This window comes from Pipistrellus kuhlii, unplaced genomic scaffold (assembly GCF_014108245.1).
Source record: "Pipistrellus kuhlii isolate mPipKuh1 unplaced genomic scaffold, mPipKuh1.p scaffold_m20_p_2, whole genome shotgun sequence".
Classification (NCBI taxonomy): Eukaryota; Metazoa; Chordata; class Mammalia; order Chiroptera; family Vespertilionidae; genus Pipistrellus; species Pipistrellus kuhlii.
The window spans coordinates 121,259,076-121,277,161 of NW_023425515.1; the positions used below are offsets into that span (position 1 = coordinate 121,259,076).

At 41.3% G+C, this 18,086-nt stretch overlaps 1 protein-coding gene across 1 annotated transcript; it reads left to right on the plus strand.

Annotated features, from left to right (window-relative positions):
* The first annotated feature begins 650 nt into the window (after positions 1-650).
* On the plus strand, positions 651-10,996 carry RBM24 (RNA binding motif protein 24). The gene is made up of 4 exons (XM_036446212.2): positions 651-935; positions 2,087-2,210; positions 3,604-3,658; positions 10,193-10,996. Exons 1-4 carry the CDS (start codon positions 768-770, stop codon positions 10,554-10,556), a joined length of 711 nt encoding a protein of 236 aa, XP_036302105.1. The 5' UTR covers positions 651-767; the 3' UTR covers positions 10,557-10,996.
* The last annotated feature ends 7,090 nt before the right edge of the window (positions 10,997-18,086 follow it).

The following is an 18,086-nucleotide window of genomic DNA, read 5'->3' on the forward strand; positions in this document are numbered from 1 at the left end:
CCGCGCTGATCCGCGCCGGGAGAGAAGCAGCTGTTCCCAACAGCTGGGGGGCGGCGGCGCCGGGCGCCCCAGGTGCGGCCGCGGCCAATCGCAGGCGTCCGGCCCGCCCCCTCCCCAGCCGGGCGCCGACCCCCGGCCCGCCCGCGGGGGAGGGAGCGGAGCGGGCAGCGTCGTCCTCGCCACTTGTCTTCCAGCTGCCGCGGCGGCAGGGACGGAGCGTCTCCCGCAGCCGAGCGGAGCCGCCCGCGCCCCGGCCCTCCCGCCGCGCCCACCCTCCTCCGCCCCCGGCCGCGCTCTGCCCGCCGACCCTCCCCACGGCCCGCCCGGGACACCTAATCGCTGCGCCAGGAAAAAACATCTACCTCTAAACGCACCCCGTTCCCGGCTGGAGGACCACCCCCTCTTTTCATTTGTGGCCTCCCCGCCGCCGCCGCCGGGGGAGTGGACACCGCCGCTGGCACGTTCTACGGAACCGGATCCGCACCCAGACGATCCGGAGAATTTGTACCGTGACCGGCAGGGGGGGCGGGAGGAGAGCGGCGAGCCCAGTCCCCGGGGCTGCTGGCGACTCCGGCAGCCGCGCGCCCGGCGCCCTCGGCCGCCCCCGGCCGCCCGCCCCCGCCGCGCCGCCGCCCGCGCCCCCGGCCGCGCCCCCGGCCCCCGGCGGCCGCGAGCGGGAGCAGGAGCCGCGGAGCCGGCAGAGGAGGCGCAGCCGCAGCCGCAGCCGCAGCCGCAGCCGGAGCCCGGGCCGCGGGGCGGGCGCGAAGATGCACACGACCCAGAAGGACACGACGTACACCAAGATCTTCGTCGGGGGGCTGCCCTACCACACCACCGACGCCAGCCTGCGCAAGTACTTCGAGGTTTTCGGTGAGATCGAGGAGGCGGTGGTCATCACCGACAGGCAGACGGGCAAGTCCCGGGGCTACGGATTTGTAAGTGGCGCGGACGCGGGGAGGGGAGGCGGGGGTCGGCCGGGAGCCCCTCGGGGGCGCCGGGGCCCGCTTGGGGGGGCAGGGGAGGAACCGAGCGGCGCTCAGCTCAGGGGTGATCGTGGTTGTCGGGGGGGCTCGGCGACACCGTGCGATCACCCCTCGGGCGTGAGTGGCGCTGTCCCCTCGGTCCCGGCGGCGCTGTGGACGGGGAGCTGGTCCTGGCTCCGGGGGTTCCGAGGAGATGGGGCGCGTCTTGGTGCCCGGGGGTGGCGGGGCCCGAGGGGTAGGAGGAAACTGTAACCACTGCTGGATTGGGGACTGGGGATTGGGGATTGGGGGGATTGGGGAGGGGCTGGAGGGGCGGCATCCTCTCGGTACGGGGCTCCGGGGCCGGAGGCCGGTCGGGAAGCGAGCTGTTGCTTTGGCAAAAATGCGTGTGTGTCTCCTGGCGCTCCGGCTGGGGCCCTGAGGCGACACCCCGGGAGATCTGGGGCTCTTCTTCCTCCAGCCCCCACCCTTTTTCTTGTAACTGCAAAGATGGGTTTTGTTTTGTTTTTTAAATATGATCCTATGGCTCTTTGCAGAACTGAAATAGAGCATATTAAGCTTTCTGGGAATGGCAGCGTGCAGATTGAGCTGCCCCAGAGCAGGGAGCTCCGGGGTAGGACAATAGCTATTGTCGTTGGGGAGCGTTTGCGGGTGGCTGGTTGGAGCGCAGGCGGATGTGAGGCTGGACTTCTTTTTTTAAAGAAAACAGTGCCTCAGGTCCAGTGGAAACCTGGGGGCTTCGGAGGCGGGGTGAAGAGAACCTAGAGGAATTCTAAGACAGAATTCAGGCTTCCAATTTTTTGCTAGGCCCTGCTAACACCCTTAAGACTTTGGAGCGTGTGTGTGTGTGTGTGTGTGTGTGTGTGTGTGTGTGTGTGTGGGTGGTCGGGTGGTATTTCTTCCTTTCTGATTTCTTCCCTTTTCTTTTTGGATGGGATATCAAGGAGTAAGTTCCAGGAAGAAAAAGAAGAAAAAGTTTAAGGACACCCTCCCCCCCCCCCCCATTTAGTTTTATCATAAATGATATTTCCAGTGCGATTCTGGTTTCCTTCAAGGGTTGATTTAGAGCTTTGTATGTATGTCTGTGTGTGTATGTTGCTAAGGTCACCATGGCTGACCGGGCTGCTGCAGAAAGAGCCTGCAAGGATCCCAACCCCATAATTGATGGCAGGAAGGCCAATGTGAACCTGGCATACTTGGGAGCAAAACCAAGGATCATGCAACCAGGTGAGAAACAAGGGTCCCTTTGTACCTACCTCCCCTTCTGCACTAGAGATGCCCCACTGCTTGCATAGATTGAATCCTCAACTTAGAACATTGGTAGATGTATTTAGTAAAGTTAAACCATGTCTGGTGGTTCTGCCATGAGAACCTGTAGATGCATTTAGTAAAGTTAAACCATGGCTGGTGATTCTACCAAGGCATTAAAGATAAATAAAGGAGAGTTGTGTCCACTCCTTTTAGGACTTGTGTACAAACATAGATCTTGGGGTCTTACACACCCAGACTTGGACACAACTCACCTGTATTCAGTAGTCATAGTCCACTCTCCATTTTTGAGTTTTTAGACACTTGTAGATAACTCAGATGTGGATTATATGGGCCAAATTTGTCAGTTCTAGCTGGTTATAGTTCCTAACCCAGTGTTCGCTCTCCTTCTACCACAGTTGCCCTGGGCTCAAAGCAGACACTCAGACTTGAACACTGACCCAAGAAAAGCATAGGGGTGAGGGTGGAGGTGTCTGGATGATAATGTTTAACATAAAGTCACACAACATTAGTAGTTAAAATAGATTTCATACTCCAGTACCCTCATATTACAGATGAAAAAACTGAGAAACTGATAGAGATGAGAAATGATTTACTCCAAAGTCACAGCTATTAATCGCCAAGAGGGAACACGGTTTTGTCTATGTGAAAACATGGCCTTTTGCATTTATAACACTGCCCTTTGCATTAGCACAGATAATTGAGAGTTGACTGTTGAACAGATGTGATCTTTTCTTGAAATTTTGGAGATTGAGCCTTCCATCCAAACAGATTTACTAGGAAACTAGGTTGTCAAGAAAGTGGGTGCATGAGCGAATACCTATGAACAGTAAAAAACATGTATTCGTCTAATACATCGAGTGTATATACTATTCAGAGAAGAAGGAACAGTTTGTTTTGGTGAATTTTTATACTATAATCTCTAAAAACCATAATCTTCCAAAGCATTGTTCAAAAGCATTCTAGAGTGCTCCAAATTACAAAGAATTTGTGTAGATCATTATTCAGAATCATAGGGATATTTGCTACATGTAAGTTCATTATCAAATCCTATTGTGGCTTTTATTCCATGAGAATTTTTCCCTGGACTAATTTTCTAAGGTCTTATTCTATGTCAACTAAACTCGGTAGATAATTTTTTAGTTTCCACTTATATTACAATTTTTATTTGAATCAACAATAGCATTAAGAAAACTAGCTTTTAAATATATATATCTAATATTTTCTCTAAAGTATTAAAAGGATGGTTATCTTTTCTAAGATGAATGAAAATTGAGATTGCTCTTTATATGTAGAAGTTGTAAATGTCTAACCATGCACAAATAGAGAATGTGGTATGTTTTGTTGTTAGGTTTTGCCTTTGGTGTTCAGCAACTTCATCCAGCCCTTATACAAAGACCTTTTGGGTAAGTCCATTAGCCCAGCCCTCCTAACTTTCAACTGCTATCATTTGTTAACCTGCTTCTTATATACAGACAAGACCATCATGCCACAGAATGTTCCTGGTTATCCATGTTTATATATGTTTGTGTATTCGTAATGCTGATAGCATAAATATTTTTAGATGAGTCAAGTTATCTGACTACATATGCAGCCTCCAAACCAGACAAATTTTGAGCTTATGATTAACAAAACAAAACAAAAATACCAGGTATGACTTGTGTATCAGACCGTTGTGCCCCAGCACCATTACTACTGTTCAACTTGACTCAATTGTATTTATCTCTTTCTAACCTGACAGGGCTCGTATACAGTTAAGCTAACTGATCAGAAGGATACCATGATAAGAGGTGGAATAGTTCTGTTTGGAATTAAACTGTACCCAGTAGACTCAGACACACAAGCTCAGATGGTGATTAACGATGCATGGATGTTGGTGTTGTTGTTTTACTTTTCACAATAGTCAATAGACCTCCGTGTGCTTTATTTTATTTATTACAGTAATGAAGTGGTGTTGATAGCTAAACTGTGTGCTTTTTACTTAATTGAAAAGAGCTGTAGTGAAAGTGTTTTCTTTTCCTTGGGGAAGGGGCTCTTTGTGTTTTGGTTTTGGTGGTGGTGTTGAGGAGTGTTGACTTTTGACTTTGCCATGGGAAGCAAAGGGCCTCTTTTATTTTTCTTGCTTTTAAGCTGTAGCCTGTGACTTCCACTTAACCATACTTTGTAGTGAGTGCTAAATCGTGTGATTTCCCTCTGTAAGAATACAGATACATTGCTTGCATGTCCTAAGTTTCTGTTTCACTGGGGAGTTTTCTGGGAATGGGGCTCTTTTGCAATGTGAATCCACTTTTAGGCCTTCTAATTAAAGGTTCTGCAACTCTCATCAGATTTGTTAACACTGGTCAAATTTTTCAGTAGAGTAGCACTAACTTTCACCTTTCAGCCCTAACTCAGGTTATGAACAGCCTGCGCATATTTGTGTTACCTCTGTTCATATTTGTGATCATCAGCTTTCCTTACTTGCGCTCTCTTCTTTTCTTTACATTCAGACATGATATGGGTGGGAGATCCCCTAACACCTAAATTTATCCTGAACACTTAGAGTCTGTTTGGCTGTACTCTACATGATCGATATTGCTATAACTCTAATGTCAGAGATTTAAGCTTCTTTTCAGATATTTTAACTTGTTCAAGAAGTGCTTTATCCTCGGCAACACCTTAGCCTTAACATCTAAACATCTCTAAGTGTATGTAGCATGGAAGGTTAGATTCTGCTCAGATAGATATCTACCTTATGTGTCTCTAAGAATAGACACCCTTAAAAAGTAATGATTTTTTTGAAGAGTCAATTTATATCTTTCATGAATACCTTCTTAGAACCCTCCCTTTAACATATCAATACTTCACCCTTACTGGCAACGGTTACTTTTTTTTTAAACAGTGATAGAGTCTTCTGTCCAATATCATTAAAAAGAACCTTCATATTCATAGTTATTTATCAATGCCCCATCCAAACCATCCTGGGTTTATTGGTTCAACTACTTAATTAGTGGGTTTATTGGTTCAACTACTTGTGTGAGGGCCCCTCCTTTATTAGTCTAGACTATGTTGAAGGAGGGATTGGAAAGGAAAACGTTCATCTTAGGAAGTGATGGTGAACTTAGTCATGATCTCACACTAATAATCTTGAAACAGTTAATACAACTGAATCGATCAACAGGTATTAGTATGTGTGTTTTTTTCTCTGTACTAGGGGTGATATAAAATAAGGACATTGCACTTTAGTTTGAGAACTAAAACAAACCAATCGGGAACTTGGTTGCTAAGATACTTGGTATTGTTTTCAGTACAAAAGGAATTCAGAATAGCAAGAAAATGGGTGATTGGAAAAGTTTGAACTAGGCTTTGTGCGGACTTGAACTAGACTTGAACCAATGGCTATATCATAGACAGGTAAAAGGAAAAATGGACCTGTCTCGAGGGTACAGGATGAGGTGAGGATAAGCAAAGGCACAGAGAAAAGGCTCAGCATGAAGAATGTCTATGTCTTGAGAACTACAATAGATATGGAAATCTAGACTGGTTGTCAGAGTCCTTACAGTCCCTTAAGAAAGCAGCATGAGGAGAACCTAGGAGCAACCAGAGTACATTGTATCACCTGGAAGTTTTAGATCAAGCATGTTTGGATAGTAACCTTTTGTTTTTCATCTCTTTTAATATTAGCTGTCTTTATAAAGGATGGTGATGATTACTGTTTGCATAAATTGTTTGAACTTGAGATTCTTATTAAAAATAGATAGCATTCCAGATGAACCAAGCCAGCCGTCTCTTTTTTAAGGAGTTCTCAACACTGCTCTGAGTCCCAGAGTCTGTACCTAACAAATCACACCTGGTCATCCTAAATTCTATTTGAATGCTACACATTCTTACTTTAGGCCTGGAAAGATGCTTGAGAATTTTTTATTTGATTTGACTTATTTGAAGTTTAGTAACTGAACTATTTCTTCCTAATTGTAATCCTTAAGTGGTCCCCAAATTACTCTGGGCCTTTAAAGAGAAAACCTTGGTCTAAAGAATTTATGATGTAACACAGTGGGTACATGTATAGAAACTTGTAAATTTTCTCAACAAAATATTGTAAATATTTTATGTTCGAAAGGAGCATTTTCTTATTGAAACCTTGGAGAAGAGAGAATACAGATCTGTGAGTAGAAATTTCTAGGCTAGTTTAGCCAGGCTGAAATATACTTAAACATTTACTCAATATACCTTTAAGTATTTCATTTTAAGCTAGTTGTGTTAACACCATACTGGATATTATAGTCTCCACTAAAAGGAGCAGGAGGAACAATAGCAAACATTAACTGAGTATCTGCTACATGCCTAGAACTGATAAGGGATTTAAATAAATTATATAGTTTAATTCTCACACTAATTATGTGATGAAGGCACTGTTAATGTCCTTCCCCATTAGGTGATAAAACTGAGATGAAGAGATGTGAATTAACTTGCCAGGGCTAGCAAGTGATAGAGTCTGACTCTAGGTTTCCCCGACCTTTCAAAAGCCATGTTCTTTCTTCTGTATCAAGTTGTAACCAATAAGACCCAACTTTATTCTCTCTTGTAATCTAATAGGAAAACTTACAAGCACCCAGAATGGCTGTTCCTGCTTCTTCAGATAAGGGAGAAAGACATCAGGTTGGTGGGATCCAGAAAGGAGGTAGTAGTTGACCTAGACTTCAAAGGGTGGTAGATGATGAGGAACTCTTGCATTGAGTACTTAGCTATCTTCATCATTGTAGGCTCTTTGCATAATCTTATTTTGTGCACAGCAATTCAAGTTGAAAATATTGGGTTCATTTCACATATAGAAGAATAGGAGATTAAAAGGTTTTAAAAGGTTGAAGCGAGTTCCTGAACACTCTGCACAGAGTGCAGGAACTAGGGCAGATTGGATTTGGTTTTCAACCAGTAGAGATGGAGTGAGGATTGGCACTGCAGACAGAAGGATGGCATGAACAAAGGAGAGTGCCTAGGAATGTGTGGTGTGACGTGGAAACATTGAGGAGCCCAGCTGATTTGGGTTAGGGGGAAGGTGGAAAGTAATCCTGAGGGAAGTCGTTTGTAGCCAGAATTATTAAAGGTCTAGCATAACAAAGTTTAAGAGATTTGTGCTTAGGAATGATGTCAGGGGCCATAGATTACTAGAGCAAGCAAATGAGGTGAAGACTTTGTAGTTTTGTGATACATTGGAAAAAGGAAACCAGTTAGGATGTCAAAAGTCACCGAGGGACCTGAAGAGATAAGAAGGAAAGGAAAACAATAGTAAAATTTCTTTCAAAGTATTCTGCTGTGTTCTTGTGCTTTTGTAACTGCTAGGTTTGTACATTCTGTGATTAATTGAGGGAAAGTATGTTGATAGATATTTAGTAGGAGGGAGATTCTCTAATTGCCTTACTGAGTTCCCTAAACTATGACAAGAACTTGTAATATGGGGATTTTTTTCAGAAGTCTTACCTTATGTTTTAGTCCATTTTTGCCTTCCTTCCTGAACTCAGATATTTTAGACTCTCCATTGTCTTCTGGATTCTCCTTTCTCTGAGTCTTAAAGGACTCCAGGGTTTCATTTGTCTTCCAGACATCTTCCTAGCCAGACTTCATGTAGGATTCTGACATTCCAAGGAACTTTGTGCTCTCATAAGCACATTATCAAATAAAAACTGTTGATGTAAAATAAATGTAGAGAGGAGAGTACTGTAAGAAACCCTGCTTATCTTTTATTGCATTCTTCATACCTATGCACACAGACACAATTTTATTCTCTTTGCTGTAGGCTATAGCTATTTTCAGTTAACACCTTTACTTGAAGATACAGACCTAGCAACCATCATATTATGTTGTCTTTAAAACTTTGGGAGTCCAGGGGTTAATGTTTCCATATCAGTGAGCTTCATACTGGCTGGCCTTTGCAGCTGATAGATGTTTTACTTTGGCCTTATAAAGACATTTTACCCACTGGAAACCCTTGTCGCATGACAGGATCAAAAATAGCCCAGCTGCAGCCCCTGCTGTCCATCACCATGTGTAAACTGGCATGAGTGTGGGCTCTCTTAGCCATGTCCGCACCTTGTGGACATGGTGGCCTCCAGGGACAGTGTTTTATAAAGCCACACCTGTCGCTGTGAAGGAACCAATCACCCGACCTGCAGAGGCGTTTTAAGTGTGTGCATGACCGTGCGTCTGGTTTCTGACAAGCAATTCAGAACATCGTTGAGTGTCCTGAAAAAACCCTTGATGACGTGGTTTCTCCTGGCACTGGGAAAGATCTACAAGTCTAGTAAATTTGAGTGTATTTTTATCATTGGGGTCAAAGTTCAGTACCCTCTGTGATAAATTCATCTTTTCCATGGATGTTTGTTAATGAGTGTTTTCAGTAAAGCTCTGAAGAGGCAAAGAAAAATCTGTTTTTGAACATCTAAACATGAATTTTTCTGCTTTGAGTTCTTTAAAATGTGAAGACTGTTATTTGTACTTCTCATAAGTTGACTTTGCCAGCATCCAGATGGCATTATAGTGACATATTTTTAGAAGCATAAGGGGTTTTGTTGGAGATTATTTTAAAGAAAGCTGAAATAAACCAGATGTTCATGGTAGTATTTTAAATGGGCAGTAATGAATCCCAAGAGTGAGAACGGAGATGCATGGGTTTTTAGAAATATCTCTTGTGGTTTAAATTTTTTTTTAAATGAATGTTTAAGTTAATTCATTGGAGTGTGCTATGTATGTGATCTCAATGTATAATTTTAAAAGGTATTTGATTGTATTTCACTTTCTTGAACTTTTGCAGGATAATATATAACAATAGAATTGATTCATATAAAATATCGACTTATAGGCAGATATGCTAACAAATCTATTTCTGTTGATTTGGAGAATAAAACAAAAGCTAGTACATGTGCAAAAAAAAAAAAATGTTTCCTTACTCTATTGTGTAAACCTTTTAAGTTTTATTAATTTTGGAAATATTTAGTTGTATTTCCCTGTCCCTGCCTTTTCCCTCAACCTCATCATTTCCCCAAAATCCCTTCTGTCTGTCTTGCATAGAGATAAACAAGCTGGCTGACCTTCAGTTGCCTGATAGTCAAACAGGTTTGATTGACCCTTGTGTCCTTATGAATTTTATGGAGAGAAAGAAAGAAAGAACGACAAAAAGCGTGCTGCACCTCTCTTTCAGATCACTGCCATGAATGTTAATAGCATTTCTGTAGCTTCCCACAACAGCCTCTTGTGATAGAGTGAGCTGCACTACAGTTCGTTTGAGAAGTGTGATTCTGCTGTGTTTACCACACTTGTGAACTTTTAAACTCCTTTTTTATTTTGTCGCCTGCTTCTTTTTTATTATTATTTTTAATAAGGGTGACTGAGGTTGCAGAGAGATTAATGTGTGCTGAGTCTGCATAGCAATTTGAAATAGGGTTGCCATGATAATAAACATACAGATTTTGTTGAAATTTTTGTTTTGACGAACCAGCCATCACCCCCCCCCCCCCCATTGGAACTGAATGGTCATGGATCACCTTTGGAGCCCTGTGTTCACAGCTCAGAATTTTTCTATTTGCCAAACGGTTTTGTTTGTGAACTCATGACAATTTTCTCAAGTCTTAATCAATTAAGCATTGATTAAATGCCTCTTATGTGCACAGCCCTCATGAACCTTGATTTATTTTCCAAACTTTTGCTAAATGATATTTATTGGATCTAAATGATTGTAAACAAAAACATTAGCAGAGAGGGTACCATCATATTCTGATAGTTGAATTCCTTTGGGGGCACTCCCTGGCTTTGGCTACCGCCAGGGGACTTTGACAACCCCTGGAAAGCAGATATTGTGGCAACCCTATGCTCATAATAACCACTAAATTTGAGTTTGTTGTATTTCTGAACAAGAAATGCTACCGAGAGGAGGCTACTGCTTGACTTTGTTTTCCATTTCTCAACAGGATACCGGCCCACTACGTGTATCCACAGGCCTTTGTGCAGCCTGGAGTGGTCATTCCACACGTCCAGCCGACTGCAGCCGCCGCCTCCACCACACCTTACATTGATTACACTGGAGCTGCGTATGCACAATACTCTGCCGCAGCTGCCGCCGCTGCCGCCGCCGCCGCCTATGACCAGTACCCCTACGCAGCCTCTCCAGCTGCTGCAGGCTACGTCACCGCCGGGGGCTACGGCTACGCGGTGCAGCAGCCAATCACCGCCGCCGCACCTGGGACAGCTGCCGCCGCCGCTGCAGCAGCTGCCGCCGCAGCAGCCTTTGGCCAGTATCAGCCTCAGCAGCTGCAAACAGACCGAATGCAATAGACCAGCCATCTGATCAAAGTTGAATTGTTTTCTCTTTCCCTCCCAGTTCCCCAATTTTTAGTAGCTAATAAGAGTTAACATTAACAGCTTTAAAAAAAAAAAAAAAGCTATGCTTTGTGAAGCAGAACTATTGTTATTTTTATACTCCAGTAGTGTTCTAGATGAGAAAGAGGTGAGAGAGAGAGAGATGGGGGAGTGGGCGCAGTTTTGGAAACCAATCCCAAAGAGCCTGAGGAAATGAAAGGCCACTAGGAAGTGATGGCAGAAGTAACAAATGGAACTTCATTTTTATAATGGGATTTTTATTTTTGCTCTTTTTATAGTATCAGGGAAGCAAACTGCCTTTTACAAGTTAGAAGATGCTATTTGAATCTTGTTGAACCAGGGAATACAGAGTGAGCAATACATAGCTTGAATTTCATTTAAAAGCAGATTTTTTTTTAATTTTATTTTTTAGAAAAACAAAATGGTGAAAGCACTGATTGTCATTTTTAAGTTGCTATGGCCTATAGAACTTTTTCAAGTAAGAAGGTACTGTTCTTACTCTCTCAAAAATGGGCATCGAACAATCACTCTAGGAGCGTGGCAGTGGGTGAAATGGTGGACAGGCACCAAAGCTGTTTTCTCATCCATCCTGTGGATGAGCGGGACTGTGGAGCAAGTGATGTGGAATTAATGGGTGCAACAGCTGTACAGACAATCAGTAACACGCACAGTTCTGGAAAGAACACATCACTTGTGCTTGTTTGATGAGCTTGTCACATTCTAATCCCTCTCCCCATCCTGTTTCAATTTTGGGAAACTTGTATCTGCTGGTGTCAGCAATTCTGATTCTGAAATAGGATCAGGCTTTTACTACAACAGCCTTCTCTTTCTATTTATTGTGTCGACTCGTGGCTTACGATTAAAGGCAGGCAAAGTTTGCAGACTCTAAACTCTTAAGAATTGTCTTAAGGGCATTTATTTTTTTTCCCTTTTTGAATAATTTTACACTTTTTAGTATCTATTTCAGAGTCCTATTTAAAACTATTTATTAGTGAATACAGTACATGAGACAACCAAGTTACTGAGATTACAGTTCTTCAGAGGTTAATGATAATGTGGTTTATACTGTGCCTTAATAGTAATGCTATTTAAGATATTTATTTTTAAGTTTTACTATGCTGCACTCTAAAGGAAGGAACTTTAGATGTGACACTGTAAAATTATGTATTCATCTCATGGCATAAATTATTTAGTAGGTCTAGATGTAGCATATTAAATATTAACCTATTCAGCTAAAGATGTTGACTTGGATTTATTTAAATTCATATGTGCACTGTATGAGAGAGTACTCTTACATGAACACATTTTAGTTTTTAGGTTTTAACCAACAGGCTATATTGCTAGTTTCATGCTTCCTTCTCTAAGTTTTGCTAGTGTAGATCTCATTTATTGGTACTTCATTAGTTTAACACTATTCTCATGTAGTTTATGTAGTTTTTAAATGCTGCTTTACATTTTTCTTCTGAAACTGCAATACTTGCAATTTTTATTCTTAAGCTAAATTGAATACTATTTTACACTGTATTGGATTTTTATACTTGAACAATTTCATACAAGGGAAGACAGGTTAGCATTTTTATGGACTTTCTCCATTACCACTGGATTTACTTTAAGTATTCCCATTCTAGACAGTGTTATGTAATGTAGACATGACTCTCCTGTGCAGATTATTTATTCATTGTGTACATTGCTTTATAACATTTCAGATCTTCTCATCTATTCACTTGTATTAAATATAATTTTTAAAAACTCCTGTAGCATTGATTGTTTCTAATTTTATTATAAAGGTGGAATGATTTCTCCTTTTAATTAGAATTAATGGCCATGATTTATATGTAACCATTACAGTGAACAGAAAACTTCCCGGACACCCCATTTTTATACCTTTTAAGCAAATTTTATGAACTCACGTACATACTTTATATGTAGCAAATGACATAAGGTCCTTCCCCAGCAGCAAACTCTCAAAGACTATTGGTGTCACTGCTGCTTTTGGTTAATGGAAGGTTGCTGCAAGGGCCATGGAGGGAGCACAGTGTTGCAGGGAGCGGGGAAACTGAGGCTTGGCATTAGGTCAAACCACTTTCTAGCAATGTGAATAGAACCAGTTGCTTTTCTTTTTAAAAACTGATTGATTAATGGATTGATTTTTAAAATTTCAATTCTTTATTAAAGTATTACATATGTCCCTTTTTCCCCCCCATTGGGCTCTCCTCAGCCTTTCCCACCACCCCCACCCCCAACACATACCCTCACCCCTACTGTCTTGTATCCATGGCTATGCTTATATGCATGCATACAAGTCCTGTGGTAATTGATTGATTTTTTAGAGAGAGAGAGGAAGGGAGGGAGAGAGAAAGAGAGAAACATAGATTTGTTGTTCCACTTATTTATGCATTCATTGGCTGATTCTTGTGTGTGCCCTGATGGGGAATCTAAACTGCAACCTTGGAGTATTGTGATGACACTAACCAACTGACCTACCCAGCCAGAGTGGAACAAATTGCTTTTTGTAATTTGTTTTTTGGATGAGGTTTTTATTTCTTATCAATAATATTGGAAGTAATACCTGTCTCAGATGTTTATTTGAATATTAAATAGATTATATCAACTACAAGTTCCTGAAGGCTGTTTGAGAAGTGATATGTTCGAAAACCAAATCATTTCCCCCCCATTAGAAATAATGTATCAATAAATTGAATTAATCTATTCCAGACCCCCAAATGATACCCTATTTTAACCTTTCTCAGTTGGCTGATGGTTGTTGCATGAGCATTTTTACACCCTTAGCCACATCATCACTCTTGATGGCCTCTTTACATTTTCAAATGGTGCTAATCATCAATTTCGCTTGCCATTCTTGGTAGCCCTATCAGACATGTGAACACCTCTATCATATCTTGCTATTATTTCTTTTTTAAGCTCTATCATTGTTCTCACAACTTTCCTTTTCACTTTACTGCTATCATTAACCTTCTTAGGATCCAAGGTGACGTATTGTACACAATTTAATAGTAATAAGCAGCAACAAAAGCAAGAAAACATGAAAATATTCACAGCACAATTTCCTGAGATATTAACAAGTGAGACATAGCAGTAAAATGACTCATACTCACACATTCTCTTTTTTTTCTCACCCAAGAGATGCATGACTGACCATATAGGTATCAGCATAAAAGGTTGTTGCATCAAGAACCAAAGTTTTGCTTGACAACCAAGACATTTTTTCTGTGAACAACTTGGTCAAAAACCAAATTGTCCAAGATGACAGTCATTCAAGAAAGAAGGTTTGACTGTACTTGGCACAGAGCCAAATACAGGGTCAGCCCTAGGTAAATGATCATTAGTAGCAGTTGGAATGCCTGACAGTGACAGCTAACAAAAAAGGAAGTCACCTAGTAAGATGTTAGCATTTTTTAATTTTTTCCACTTTGACATGACAATACTTAATAAGGTGAGTATTAGAACATTGAATGACTGTCATATTAATTGCTTTAAAGTGTATATAGCATGTTATGTTAATTATGGAAATGATTGCTTTTGATCTTAATATTTCCCAAATTCATGACACATCTTTTACTAAGTCCATTCGTTTTCAAAATTTATAAACAGCAGAAAGTTTTGATAACAGATTCTATCACACTTGCTGCTTTACGATAACTATCTTTAGAGTCATCACAATCTCAAATATTAAGTGCCTTTAATTTTCCAAAGAAAAATGATACCAGCTTTTCCCTAGGAAGAGATATTAGTGTACCCCAATGTATTATCTTGGATTGGTAAAATAATTTCTAAGCTATTTATTTAATTCATTCAATGCATCAATGATTATTTTATGTCAAAGGACATGTTCTACATTTAACTTTTCAGATCTGTGCAAGGTCACTTTTGTTCCCAATAAGCCGTACATTGATTGCTCAACTTTAAAATGAAACATTCCTTGATTTATCAATCAAAAATAGGTTGGACATTTCTGGGGAAAGCTTGTCAAAAATAGCCATACCCAGGAAAGCCAGAAGGCTGTACCTTTCTTTGAGTATTTCCTGATCTATGTATTAGCAGTTGTAGAGAGGGGAAAGTTTTTATAGAGCTAAAGCATATATTTCTAAAAATAAGTGAAAGTTCTGAATACCTAACAAAGAAGGGAAAGTTGCCTGGACAGAATGTTTACATTGGTCAGGAGGGCTCGCTGTATTTGTAGAGTTAGAAAAGCCATGGGTCCGAGATTCAAAGAGCTGGCTGCCCTTCAGAGTGATCTTGAACCCCTCTACCCTGGTAAAATGTGAGTTGATAGCTCCCAACACATTTCCTCTACTTGCCTCTCAGGTTATACTGGTTAAATGAATTAATTTCATGAGATCCTTTTAGAAATGCTAAAGTATTAGGCAAATGGAAATTACAGAAAATACGCACAATCTTCATTTGGAAATTGGTCTCAAGTATCTCATGTTGTGACTTTTCCAAAGAGGACAAAATTGTATCTTGTGGTGTTCTCTCTTTTCTGTCCCAATCAAGTAATAGCCAAACTTACTGTACAATAAGGGCAACACAAAAAAATAACATCAAAAGATGGAGTGATTGCTCAGATAGGGGAAGGAAGAAGAGAGAAGATTATGGAATACATTTCTCTTACTGGGGAACTATATTTAGTTGCTTCCTCACTCCTGTCAAATATTGTTCTTCTTAATTCCCTCTGAGGCTTGAAAGCATTCATTAAGTTGGCAGTCTGAGGTTTGGAGGGGCAGAGGTGAAAAGAAACCAAAAAATAAGTAAATGCATTTTCATGCTTACTTTTGTCCTCTCTTCTCCTTTGAGAATTCCAGGCTGTTTCCATGGAAATTCTAGCTTGTTTTGCTTAAGCACTTGATACAGAAGAGGTTTCAGTTGGGTATTTGTTCTCAGTTGAATTTTAGAAATTCAAGAATGATTTATAGCTAAGTCATTTAAATTTCAGGCGTTGAAATCCCAATCGTCAATCAAAATGAGAAAGAAATCACAATACATGTTATAAGCACTTTAGAAATTTTAGATAAGAAAAATGTTATACATTGATAGCTTTGATGTCATAAATTAGCTCTGTCTTATGGCACAGTGCTTGCTCATTCTTTACCAACTTCTTCGGAGAGAAAGTCTATAAAGCCCCTTTCTCTCCAGTCAGTTGTCTCCCGGAAGATGAATGCCATTGCTTTTTGAAAATCCAAGATGCTATCACTAAGCTAGTCATATATTCTACATAAGTTGGAGGGTGTGCATTGTATTCTATTTTTCAACTGTGAGAGGTAATTCTGATTACATTATAATGGGGATTGAGTTTCAGTCCTATTTCTTTTCAGATAATGTGTTCATAAAAGGGTAAATATCTAAAACTGACTTACAAAATGAGTTTTCAATACAAAACATAGCTTTGCCAAGTACAAAATGGTGATTTAGCTCTGTTTTTAAACTATTGTACGAGATATTGGCCAGTCTTAACCATTTATGAGTTTGGTTTAGTTTCTAAATATTCTGACTCATGGCAATTTGTTTATACTCGATACCTGTGGGTCAGAAATTCAGAAGGGGCCGAAGCCGGTTTGGCTCAGTGGTAGAGCGTTGGTCTGCGGACTGAAAGGTCCCAGGTTCGATTCCAGTCAAGGGCATGTACATTGGTTGCAGGCACATTCCCAGTAGGGGGTGTGCAAGAGGCAGCTGGTCGGTGTTTCTCTCTCATCGACATTTCTAGCTCTTTATCTCTCTCCCTTCCTCTCTGTAAAAAATCAATAAAATATATTTTTTTTAAAAAAAGAAATTCAGAAGGGTACAGTGGAGACGAAAGAGATATAGTGGATGCCTTTTTGAGAGTCTCAGGGTATGAATTTCCATTCTGCATTCACTCAAAGGTTTTGAATCTTGAAAAAAAAAGGGGGGAGGGGTGGGTATGTGAAAGGTTGGAGAAGAAGATAATAAAGAAAGAGGCACTAAGGTAAAAATCACCTTCAAAAGTAAAAGGTAAAGGGTAAAAGAGGATGAGATGGAAAGTTTGTGAAGGGGTCGAGGAGGGCTAGATCACGTGAGGCAGGGGCCACAGAGGGAAGACAGGGAGAGGTGGCTTGCAGGGTGACAGGAGACGTCATCTGGGGGTGGGATGTGGGGAAATCATTTAAAGGACAGTAATTAGGTGTTTTTCTTCTGTTTTCTAGTTAAGCAAAAGACATTTAGGACAACAGCTGAGGTTTTGAACTTGCAAAGATTTAAAAATGGAGTATCCTTTATAGCTGAAAACATTTAAAAACAGACCATTGTGGTGCCTCTGGTGGGGTTAGATAGAGCTTCTTCATGGACTTTGGACCTCCAGGACAGCAGACACTGACATTTTTTAAAAAATCGTATCTATTTTCCCTTCCCATTTGAAGCAGACAAGTGAGTCGGAAGAAAAAAGGGAAAGATTACAGCAAATGTATTACCATGCTACCCAGTATACTTTCCTTTACCATATTGAAATGTCATTTGTGTTCCTGGCTGGGTGGCCCAGTTATTTGGAGTGCCATCCCATATGCCAAAAGGTTGAGGGTTCAATTCCCAATCAGGGCCAATACTGGAGGCAACCGATCAATGTTTCTCTCTCACATCCATGTTTCTCTCTCTCTCTTTCTAAAAACTAGTAGAACCATACCCTCAGTGAGGATTTTTTAAAAACTAAAATGTCATTTGTGTTTCTGACACAAGTGACCACCTGTTGATGGGCCTTTGGAAACATAATGCAAAGTTTGCAAAGGGGTGCAAGGGAAGAGGCCTACCCGACTAATCACATGCTATGGACCAAGTACTCATAGTTAGTCCTCATAACAACATAAGGTAGGGAATAGTGTCCTGATTTTTCAGACAGAAAAGAGTGCAGAGGCAGACAGCAGCCTGCCCAAAGTCCATTGTCAGGATGGGGCAGAACCAGGATTTCAAGGTGGATCCTACTTCCTTAATAATGTTTCCTAAACACTCCTTCTGCTCTGTCATTGACCATGTTTGGCAACGTGCTCGTACTAAACCAATGCCTGATGGGAGGATAAAACACTGGGAGAGTGTAACGGGGCAAGTGTGAAGTGAAAGCAAGTGGCCCAAGTTCCATGACAGCTCAGAGGAGAATTTAAGTGTAAACCTCACCTCATAGATCCTTTGTTTGGTGCTTTCCTAAAGCCCTTGCTATCACTGTTAAAGAATCATTTGTGTCCTAGATCTATATTAGGAAAGGAATAACGGTAACAATCAAATTTGAACACTTCTCTTTATTACCGTTGTTCACGTCTTTACTTTAAACATCGACACTTTGGGCTACCATTTACCGGGCATCCATTTAAGCCAGACACTGCACACACTATCTTAAGTCCTCACACCCTCACCGTCAGTGTGGCGTTATCTTCCTTGGACAGAGCGGTTAGTGAACTGGCCTAACGTCACAACTGAAGGTGGCAGGGCTGTGCGTTGAAACCCAGGTCCGGCTGATGCCAAAGA

Excerpts from the sequence above, each read along its gene's own strand:
- RBM24 (XM_036446212.2), top strand. The coding sequence starts at position 768 with ATGCACACGACCCAGAAGGACACGACGTACACCAAGATCTTCGTCGGG. Across the intron at positions 2,211-3,603 it reads ACCAAGGATCATGCAACCAG|GTTTTGCCTTTGGTGTTCAG; the intron begins GTGAGAAACAAG and ends TTTTGTTGTTAG. Across the intron at positions 3,659-10,192 it reads CTTATACAAAGACCTTTTGG|GATACCGGCCCACTACGTGT; the intron begins GTAAGTCCATTA and ends ATTTCTCAACAG.